General features: G+C 42.1%; 1 protein-coding gene and 1 pseudogene across 1 annotated transcript; both read right to left on the reverse strand.

Moving 5' to 3' along the window:
• LOC122754795 lies at nt 1-1,931 on the reverse strand (annotated as a pseudogene).
• A 4,750-nt stretch (nt 1,932-6,681) lies between these two features.
• RPL27 (ribosomal protein L27) lies at nt 6,682-9,761 on the reverse strand. The gene is made up of 5 exons (XM_043964244.1): nt 9,619-9,761; nt 9,302-9,384; nt 8,198-8,367; nt 6,882-6,992; nt 6,682-6,772 (listed from the first exon to the last, which is right to left on the reverse strand). The coding sequence occupies exons 2-5, from the start codon at nt 9,380-9,382 to the stop codon at nt 6,724-6,726; spliced, it is 411 nt and encodes a 136-aa protein (XP_043820179.1). The 5' UTR covers nt 9,383-9,384; nt 9,619-9,761; the 3' UTR covers nt 6,682-6,723.
• Between the last annotated feature and the right edge of the window lie 1,460 nt (nt 9,762-11,221).

Below are 11,221 nucleotides of genomic sequence, written 5' to 3' on the forward strand. Positions count from 1 at the left end.
CTAGCAGAAAAAAAAAAGGCTGCTCCTGGAAAGGTTATTTCCTTTTCCTGTGGCAAGACTGTCATGGAGCTTAGAGATCTCATGCTCATAGGCTCCTATGACCAGCATCCCACTGGTGTCAAAATACTTGGTGATGGACTTAGTGAACTTTGCTTCCTTCTTTTGTTGCCGTTCAGTTATGTTCAACTCTTTGTTAGCCCTTTTGGGGTTTTAATAGCAAAGATACAGATCCTGGAGTGGTTTGCCATTTCCTTCTCTAACTCATTTTACAGATGAGGAAACTGAGGCAAACAGGGTGAAGTGACTTCCCCAGGGCCACAGAGCTAGTAAGTATCTGAGGCTGGATTTGAACTCATGAAGATGAGTCTTCCTGACTCTAGGCCTGGCTCCCTATCCACTGCACCACCTAGCTGGCCCCTACTTCCTTCTACTGCTTGGTTTTCCCACTAAAGAAGAAAAGCTTCAGAGTGCACACTTGTCATCAAATTGCTTAAGGATGGAAGAGAGCTTCCAAACATCTTCAGAATACATTTCCAATGGATCTTTTCCATATGCTAGAAGGAAAATGCTTTTCTCCTTATATGCAGTGCAGATGGTGAGGATTCTTAAAATGATGATAAAGAATAGGACACACAAGGCAAGAACCAACTTGAATACTGGAAGGGGGTGTAGGTAGTCCCAGACCAAAGCCACAATGGCAAAGGAACAGGAGATTGTCCCGATGATTGAGGCAGCTATCAATCAGACCCAAATTCTCCACGTACTTGTACTTTAACAGATGCACCTTTTTAGGCAAAATCTTGCAAAGATTTTTTTAACTTTCTTCTTTTTTTTTTTTTTTTGCAGGGCAATGAGGGTTAAGTGACTTGCCCAGGGTCACAGTTATTAAGTGTCAAGTGTCTGAGACCAGATTTGAACTCAGGTTCTCCTGAATGCAGGGCCAGTGCTTCATCCACTGCATCACGTAGCTACCCTGACCAATGAGCTTTTGATTGATCTCAAAGTACCATAGTCAAAAGGAGTTCCCACACTTGCTGAGTGAGTAATTAGCTAGCTCAAAGAGAAAGAAGCCTGACAGAATCTCAAGAGTAGAAAAGTCTATTAGGAGATATAATTTCATTAAAAAGTATTTAACCTGATTAGTACATAGAAGAATTATGAAAGAAAGGTAGTATTTTGATGGGATAGATCCCTTCCAAATTAGGGTGGGGCACGGGAATGTTGAGGTGGGGCCGGAGGAGGCATTAAAGACCTAAGGAATAGGGTAAATAGATTTGTGAGCTCCTCAAGGGCAGTAACTGTCTCATCAGTCTTCGGCATAGCCTGACGCTTAGTGTTTACTGACTGAATAAAAGTGTTGGACATGCCCAGGAGCAATTAAGTTTGGGACAGGCACCTAGGATGTTAACATAGAAAACAGTCTAGACCTAGAAAGGGAAAAGAGGCCAGGTTGTAGAAGGCCTGGAGTATTAGTTTATTCATCATTTTTTGTTTCCATTTGATTATTTTTTTAAAGTTTTATTTGTTAATGACACAACTCTTATTTTATTTTTAGTAGTAAATTTTTTTTGTGAGAACCATATGATTGAATATACTTTATTAAGTTCAGTTTATGTTACTACTTAGTTTTAATGACTGTTGTATTTAAAAACCATATATCACTAAGATACACAGTTCTAAATGGAGGAATTGCATCATTGACTGCTTAAAAAATCATGTTGCTCATTTTTCAATTTCATCCACCAGTTATGTATTTTGTTGAAACTTGGATAGTAAATTTTCATCTTCCTTTATGTCAATTGTTCCTGAATATTAATTAGAATGCATTACTCTTTAATATTTCATAAGTAATGGATTACGAATCCACTGAAGCCCTTAATTTAGAAAAATTTTAAATAAGTTCAAACCTTCTGTTTCCAGATCTTTAGCATGTAGATATAAGAACATTTATAGGTCCATTTGATTATTATTATTTTTTTTTGGTGAGGCAATTGGGGTTAAGTGTCTTGCCCAGGGTCACACAGCTAGTTGGTGTTAAGTGTCTGAGGCTGGATTTGAACTCAGGTCCTCCTGACTACAGGGCCAGTGCTCTATCCACTGTGCCACCTAGCTGCCCCTGATATGTTTTGTTTTTACATCAGCTAGAATTACTCTTATCCTTCCCCATATCCTTCCCAGAGAGCCATCCCTTATAATAAAGACTTTTAAAAAACAAAGAGGAATAAGAAACCCCCCCCATCAAATCAATGAATATATGCAAAAATATCTGTTCCACACCTGTGAACAACCATCCTTCCACCTCCACAAAGTAGTGGGAAGAGGGTCTCCTTGTAACTCTATCTTGGGGCCAAATGATCTCTTTCATAATTTCGCAACACAGAATCAGTTTAAATGGTCTAGACTTTATTCTGTACAGAAGAGCCCCTGCTGGTTTCTGAGCAGGGGAGTGCTTTACATTGGAAATAGATCTATTTGTTTTCCATGACTACTCATGTATAACTTACATTGAATTGCTTGAGTTCTTGGGGTGGGGAGGGAGGAAGAGAAGTTGGAACACAAAGTTTTAAGAAATTGATGTCAAAATTTGCTTTTACATGTAATTTGGAAAATAAAATTCTGAACGAGAAAAAAAATATATATCTATTCTTCATCTTCACCTTGACTTGCAATCTCTCCACTCAGTAATTATGCTAGGCCATCATCACCCCTGTTCTGGCTATGCTTCTCCAACTTTCTCATTTTCAACTTCTTGGTGAACCAGTTCAGGTCTACGCTATCCCTCTCTAGAGGCCTTTGTTCTATCACCACTCATGCCTTGTCAAACCCAACATTATTCCCACCATTTACCTCCTTGGCTCTTACTCATGTGCTGCTGATGGATGAAATCTTTCAACTGAATTTATTTCATTGGTCATACTAACTCCCAGGAAACTCCTACCAAATACAAGTTAGTACCCTCCCTGAAACTTGAGTTTCCTAGAGAAATGAGAAGTTAAGTGACTTGAGTTAGGGTTGCATACTCTCTCTCATGCTGATGGAATCTTCTACAAATTCACTGGTTAACATTAATTGGGATCTCACTGCAGCAAGGCAATCCTTTTACATCTGCATTTTCTATTCCATTCTTCACAATGGTGGTTTCAAACCTCTTCTCTCAAAACCTCCTACAACCCTGTCAACTGAGGGCCTTTTCTTTTCTTTGCAGGGGCAATGAGTTAAGTGACTTGCCCAGAGTCCCACAGCTAGTATCAAGTGTCTGAGGCCACATTTGAACTCAGGTCTTCCTGAACCCAGGGCTGGTGCTTTATCTATCTACTGTGCCACCTAGCTGCCTCCTGAAGGCCTCTTTTTATCCTTGGCTAAAGAAACTGAGGCTATTCACCAAAGATTCTTTTCTCTGCTTTATCTCACAATCTCCTGAACATCATTCCTTGTCACTTCCCCCTTTAATCCAATTTCTGAAGGAGAGGGGTCTTTCTTACCTAAGGGAACCATGATCATGTACAACCCCTTTCATCATCTTCTGCATACTGCTCTATCAATTTTCTCTAATCTTCAATCCCACTCATAAAACACGCCTTAGATCCATCCTATCATGGCTGCTAACAAATCTCTTCTCCCCTTTCTCAGCCATACTCTTTGATGTCACACATACTTGGTGCTTCATTCTTTAACCACACACCATCCCTCCCCACCCACTACCACACCAACAATCTTCCTACTTGATCACTGAACAGAAACTGCTTCCCCAGAAGTTACTAATAATCAATCACAAGTAAACAAAAAAGCGTTTTTATATCTTGAATTCCAGATTCTCCCTTTCTCTTTGAGAAGGCAAGCAATTTGAAAGATTATACAGACATAAACATGTAAAACATTTCCATATTAATAGACAAAAATCCCCCAAAATAAAAGTAAAAACAGTATGCTTCAATCTGTATTCTCAGAAGGTGGACAGCATTTTTCATATATCCTTGAGAAACGTCTTAGATCACTGTACTGCTAAGTCATTCAGCTGATCATTATTACAATATTGCTATCACTGTGCTATTACTGGTTCTGCTCATTTTGCTTTACATTGGTTCATGTCTTTTCAGGTTTTTTTCCAATTATGTTATTTTTCCTCCTGTCCTCTTTTCTCTCCCTCCTCCCACATCTTTTGCTTCTGTCTACCACCTCCCTCCTATCAGTACCCCACTCCCTGTAATCAATCTCCCCTCATACTTCCTGATCAGGTTAGATTTCTGTATTCAATTGATTATGTATACTATTCCCTCTTTGAGACAATTCTGATGAGTAAGGTTCAAGTGATGCCCTTTGCCACTGTCCCATCTTCCCCTCCATTGTAATAGGTCTTTAATGCCTCTTCATATGAAATAATTTACCCTGTTCTACTTCTCCCTTCCTTCTGGACCCAGTATACCCCTTCCCTTTTTTTTGTCATCCCCAAAAATTCAATTTACACTCATACCCTCCTCTCTATATATTCCTTCTAGCAGTACTACTTGCGGTACAATTTTAAATGAGAGATATCTTCCCATGTCAAAATATAAACAATTTAGTTGTATTGAATCCCTTGTTTGTAAAATAATTTTTCCATCTGAATAGTATACTTTCTTATTCTAATTACATGTAAACAGTTTTTTAAAATAATTTTATTTCTTTTCCGTTACATGTAAAGATAGTTCTCAACCTTTGTTTATACAAGCTTTACAATTTCAGATTTTTCTCCCTCCCTCCCCCTCCCCTAGACAGCAGGTATTCTGATATAGGTGTTATATATATACACATAACATTAATCCTATTTCTGCATTAGTCATGTTATAAGAGAAAAAAATCAGAGCAATGATGGAAAACCTCAAAATAGAAAAAAAACAACAGCATCAAAAACAAAAGAAATAGTATGGTTCATTTAGCATCTATACTCTGCAGTTTTTTTTTTCCTGGATTTGGAGATCCTCTTCCATCACAAGTTCCCTGGAACTCTTCTGTGCCATTGCATTGGTGAGAAGAATATAGTCCATCACAGTAGATCAACACTCACTGTTGATGTTACTGTGTACAATGTTCTTCTGGTTCTGCTCATCTCACTCATCATCAGCCCAAGCAAGACCCTCCAGGTTTCTCTGAACTCCTCCTGCTCATCTAAACATAGTTTTCAACCTTCATTTCTGTAAGATTTTGAGTTCCAAATTTTTCTCCCTCTCCAAGAGAAAAAGCAATGATATAGGTTATATATGTATAATCATATATAGTCATATTGTGAAAGAATCAGAAAAGGGAAAAACCACAAGAAAAATATGATTCCATCTGCATTGAGACTCCATAGTTCTTTTCCTGGATGTGGGGACAATTTAACATGAGTCTTTTGTCTTGCATCATTATATTTCTTCGTAATTGATCATTGCACAATGTTGCCGTTATTGTGTACAATGTTGTTTCTGCTCATTTCACTCAGCATCAGTTCATTTAAGTCTTTTAAAGAGAATTTTTAACATTCTTTTTAAAAATTGCACTCCAAATTCTCTCCCTCCCCATAATAGCACAACAGTATCCCATCACAACCACATACCACTTGTTCAGAGGTCCCACAATGTTTTCCATTTCCCCACAATGTTCAAATTTTTGTTTTTTAATAACTAGATTTATGTAACACTAAGATTTGCAAAGCACTTTACAAATCTCATTTTAATCCTCACTTTTTTTTTTAAGGGGCGAGAGGGTTAAGTAAGTGACTTGCCCAGGGTCACACAGCTAGTAAGTGTCAAGTATCTGAGACCAGATTTGAACTCCGGTCCTCCTGAATCCAGGGTCCATGCTTTATCCACTGCGCCATCTAGCTGCCCCTAATTCTCACCTTTTACAAAAATAGTATTTTATTTTTTCCAATTACATGTAAAGACATTTTAAAAAACATTCTAATAAGGTTTTGAATTCCAAATTTTTCTCCCTAAGAGGGCAAGCAATTTGATACAGATTATGTAAAACAATTCTGTATCAGTTGTGCTTTGAAACAGAAAAGGGAAAAAAAATAAAGTGAAAATAGTATGCTTTGGTCTGCATTCAGATTCCCCATAAGTTCTTTCTCTAGATGTGGATAGCATTTTCTATCATGAGTCTTTGAACTTACAACTCTAATGCCTTCCATGGTAGTCACACAGTTCTATTTACTAATCCCTACACCCAAAATTCCACTGAATTATCACCTTTGTTGAGGGTTCTTAACCTTTTTGGGTCAGACTCCTTTGGTGAAGCCTGTGGAATCCTCAAAATGTGTGACCCTGGGCAAGTCACTCAACCCTCATTGCCCTACCAAAATAAATAAAATGCATGAGTATATTGAAATAGTTATCATAAATATTAAAGTTAATAGACCCCAGGTTACAAACCCCCAATTCTACAAGAAGCCTTTCCTAATCTCCTTAGCTGCTAGTGTATTCCCTCCCCCAAACTACCCTTATGTATGTATCCACATTGTTCAAGTTTCCTATTGGAATGTAAGCCCCTTGAGAAATGCTTAGTAATGATTGTGTGCACAAGCCAATAGCACTCTGCCCCCTACCCCAGTCTACTTCTGTTTCCCTCCACTTGATTAGACAGGTGATTAAAAACAATCCAATCTCCCCATCTTTAAAGAGGTGATTTAGGTCCCATGCACTCTATGAATCAGACACACCAACGTTCATTTTTAATAAACATTTTATTTACTGACCAACAGTAGTTCTAAAACCGTAGCTTCTGGAAGAACCACTTGTTTTTGCCCGTCTTGTACCTAGAGAGAAAAAGAAGCACTGATGAAAAGATAAGTAAGCAACAGGGAGGGAGGACAAGGCCTCCGTGTTAAAGGGAAATTTACTCTCCTACTACCTCACATTACTCACCTCTCCTCAAACTTGACCTTGGCCTCCCTTCTTGCCTTCCGTTTTAGAGCAGGGTCACGGAACACATCCTTGTTGACAACTGTTTTGTCCAATGGGATATCCACAGAGTATCTGGAGATAGGAAAAGCAACAGAATGTAGGTAGGGGAGCCAGCAACCTGACAACTGGATCCCCCCGCCCCAACCCCAAGAAGGCTACTCTCTAGTATCAGAACACAGGCAGTCCACCTAGAGTTCACCAAAGCAATTTTTAAAGTGCTAGTATCAGATGAGTATTATATAGGCCAGACCAAGAGGGTAGTTTGAAGTGGGAAATGGGGACATGGTGGATGGTTGAATTAAGGAACATGTAAAAGATAAGGGGACAAGACTAGAACTAGGATTATATATACTGAATATATATATAATTGGATTAAGAGTGGAAACTTAACTTTGAACTTCCTCATCCACAGATAATTGGCTTAAGGTCTACCTGATGGTAGCAACCATAGAAAAGCAGCTAGGTGGAGCAGTTGGTAAGAGTGTTGGGTTAGAAGTCAGTCAGCCCTGAGTTCAAACATGGCCTCAGGTAACTTTGAGACCATGAGCAAGTCACATAACCTTTCTCTACCCCAGTTTCTTCAACTACAAAATAGAATAGCACCTACTTCTTCCCAGGGTTGTTACAGGATTAAATGATTAATATTTGCAAAATGCTTTATTGGCCCGGAGCCTGGCCTAGTGCAGGGGTTTAGTTTTTGTTTTCTTTTATTTACAAATAAGAATTAAGATTATAATCTTTGGAGGAATTTTCCAATTCTTGAGAGTGGCCAAGAAATAGTTCTAGTTGAAGACTATGTTCTCTTCCTTCAGATTCCTGTTACCTCAAACTGTCTTGGGGCAGAAAGATGTCAGAGGGCATATGAAGACTATGCCAGGTTGGACATTTCTCTGAGGCAGAAAGACTTGGACACAGAATGTTCAATGAATATAATTTAATGCATTAATTTAAATTCATTAATCATTTATGGCAAACCTAAATCTAAAGAGTAGAATATTTTTTCTTAGATAAGCTGGAGAAGAAATATCAACTGTCCTTATTCTGGAAAAGGCTAAAAAACACATCAAACACATAAATGCATTGGCCACGTCTGGCTTTCTTTCAAAGTGGACCCAGCTCCTCTGCCTTCAGTGACCCCTTTGTCTTCTGAAATGTAGTATTTATTTATGCTACTTTCTTCTCCCAATTCAGATTCTAAGATTTTGAACCAATATCCAATACAAAGTCAGACTCACTAGAGAATTAATGCCAGAACTGTACCTTTTAAAGAGGCCTACCTGGTGGGCATGAGGTGGTTGTAGTTATAAACTTTCACAAAGGACTTGATTTTCGATCTCTTGGCAATCTTCTTTTTGCCCATTGCTGCAGTCACCTTTCGAGGGTAGCGGTCAATGCCTGCCACCAAGGCATGGCTGTAGGGCCTGTCGGATGTCCCATCATCAATGTTCTAAGAGAAACAATCAATATATGATACATACATATGATACATGGAACTTTCTCTACATAGGTTTTGGTTTTACCCTACAAAAAATCCTGGTGATCAGGCTCCCTTGAAAGCTGGGGTCCCAAGGGACAGTGGATAAAGCACCAGCCCTGGATTCAGAATCCAGGAGGACCTGAGTTCAAATCCGGCCTCAGACACTTGACACTTACTAGCTGTGTGACCCTGAGCAAGTCACTTAACCCTCATTGCCCCGCAAAAAACCAAACAAACAAACCAAAGAAAGCTGGGGTCCCTAACTCAATGGCTGCTAAAAACTAATTAAAAGAGTTGGAAGATTGACTAAGAATTTTCCATCCTTGATTGTTGAGATTTTGGCTAAAAGCTCAGCAACTCTTCAAATCAGCTCCACCACAACCCAATTCTCTCTCCCCAAGAGGACATTTTTTTTCTGCCCCAGGAAAATTCAGGTCTATGTTAAGGATGTGCTGCTCCATCTAGGTAGCCTTCATAACCTGGCCTTACTTCTCACTCCGTGCCTCCACTTAATCTAGGATTCAGTGACAATGACCTCCTTTCTCTTGCTCACACGCGACATGTCCAAACTGTGCCTTTTCTCTGGGCGTTCCCCCGAGCTTTCTCCCACGTTCACCACTTGCCAGCTTCCTTCCAGTCCCGACTAAAATCCCACATTCCCCATCCTCCTTAATGCTATGCATCATCTCTAATTTATCGCGGTTCGAACTTGTTCGTGCATGGTGGTCTGCGTGCAGTCTCCCCCATTACAATTTGAGCATTCTTGAGGGAAGGGGCTGTTTTTGCTTTCTCTCTAGCACCAGAGCTTAGCACACAGCAGGCGCTTAATGTATGCCTGCTGCTTTGACGCAAAAATGGCCGGCCACCCCGGGCTCCTCCAGCCTGCAACGACCCTCCCCGGTACCTTGACGATGACGGCTTTGCGCCCGGAGTACCGCCCGGCCAGGACCAGCACCACCTTCCCGGGTTTCATGAACTTGCCCATTTCTGGGGAGAGAACGCAGCAGGAAAGAGACCCTTAGTCAGTGCCGGGGAGGCCGAAGCACCGCTGAGCCCAGAACCAGCCCCGGCTCCTTCAGCCTCCCCGCGGGCCCACATTCCCGCCCAGCCCACAGGTCCGGAGGCCCCCGGGTCTTTGCTGAGATGGGGCCCGAGGGCCCCGGTGCCCCGTAGAGCGCGGATGGCGGCGGATTCTACCGCAGCCCGGAGCCCGGGACTCACCGACACGAAGCAGAACGCTCCTACAGCCAAAAGGAAGACGGCCCGCTTCCGCTGACCTTTCACGCCGGGTCGGATGGCGTCACTTCCGCTTTAAGTCCCGCCCCCGAACCCGAGCATTCGAGCCTCGCTCTGCAGAAGCCGGGTTGTGGGCGGAAGAAGTTTTTTGAGCGGGAGGCGGGGCCTGGTGAGTCATTCCGTGAAATCAAACTTTATTAGCAGCCTGCGACGCGGACAGGGACAGGAAGCCGCTTCCGGTTTTCCCTTGCAGTTCCCTGGGATTCGGGACTAGGGCAGTATTCTGAGACGGGAGCGTCTGAACTGAACGGAGACCCTCCCCCAAAGAACAGACGGGGGTAGAGGGGGTGGAATCTGTAGACCCGGGCTCTCATAGAGGAGAGGCTTTGTTCCCTTCAAGGTGCTGGAGGGACCCCCCAGCATCCACTCTGCTTTTTCTTTATTGGAATTGGGAAGGAGTTCCTCCCCGCTGATCAGGCTTATGAAATGCCTACTATGTGCCACGGACAGTGCTAAGCGCCGGGGATGCAAATAAAGGCAAGAGTCCTTGCCCTCAAACACGGATGGTCCCAAACGGGTCCAGTCCAGTCCGACCTCCCTCCCTGAAAGCTGTGTCCAGTTCATTCTCCACTCATCTGTCAACTCCATCTTCCTAAAGCGCCGGTCTGACCATGTGACCAACCCCAGTCCCCTTCGCTAAATCCCTGTAGCCCCTGATCACCTCAGAATCAAATATAAAACCGTTTGGCTATCAGAGCTTCCCATCACCCGGCGCCTCCTAGGAACTCTGGCCTCTTTGCTATGACAGGCACACTCGCAGGCGTTCTCTCTGGCTGGGCTGTGCCCATGCCTGCAATGCTTTCCCCCATCCTCTCTGCTTCCTGGCTTTCCTTCAGGTCTCAGCTAAGCTTTTTCCCTTGTTCCTCTGTAACCTCGGTGCCTTCTTGCTGAGATTATCCCCAGTTTATCATGTATACATCTTGTCTCTACATGGTTGTTTGCATGTTGCTTCCCCCATTAGATTTTTTTTTTTTTTGGTGAGGCAGTTGGGGTCAAGTGACTTGCCCAGGGTCACACAGCTAGTAAGTGTCAAGTGTCTAAGGCCACATTTGAACTCAGGTCCTCCCGAATCCACTGCGCCACCTAGCTGCCCCTCCCCCATAAGATTTTAAGAGAAGGGACTGTCCATTTTTTTTGTATCCCCCCAAGCTTAGCACTGAAGGAGCAATTGTTATTGATCTGATTTGTCTAGAGATCGTTCAGTCCTATCGATTTTTTGTGACCCCATTTGGGGTTTTCTTGGCAAAGGTACTGGAGTGGTTTGCTATTTTCTTCTTCAGTTAATTTTACAGATGAGGAAACTGAGGCAAACAGGGTGAAGTGACTTGTCCAGGGTCACACAGCTACTAAGCATCTGTGTTGAACTCAGGAATATGAGGCTTCCTGACTCCAGGGCTGTCACTCTATCCACTTCACCACCCAGCTGTCCCCTAGGGCTAATCATAGGTGGCAGCTCAGCACATGGACTTAGAGTTATGAAGACCTGGGTTCAAATCCTGCCTAAGACCTTTATTAGCTGTCTTGGCCT

Source organism: Dromiciops gliroides, chromosome 4, assembly GCF_019393635.1.
Source record: "Dromiciops gliroides isolate mDroGli1 chromosome 4, mDroGli1.pri, whole genome shotgun sequence".
Classification (NCBI taxonomy): domain Eukaryota; kingdom Metazoa; phylum Chordata; class Mammalia; order Microbiotheria; family Microbiotheriidae; genus Dromiciops; species Dromiciops gliroides.

Bases quoted from the DNA above. Each gene is read 5' to 3' on its own strand.
- RPL27 (XM_043964244.1), bottom strand. From the start codon at position 9,382: ATGGGCAAGTTCATGAAACCCGGGAAGGTGGTGCTGGTCCTGGCCGGG. The intron at 8,368-9,301 runs GTACCGGGGAGG...TGTTTCTCTTAG, and splicing joins GCAAAGCCGTCATCGTCAAG to AACATTGATGATGGGACATC. The intron at 6,773-6,881 runs GTGAGTAATGTG...TTTTCTCTCTAG, and splicing joins AAGGTCAAGTTTGAGGAGAG to GTACAAGACGGGCAAAAACA.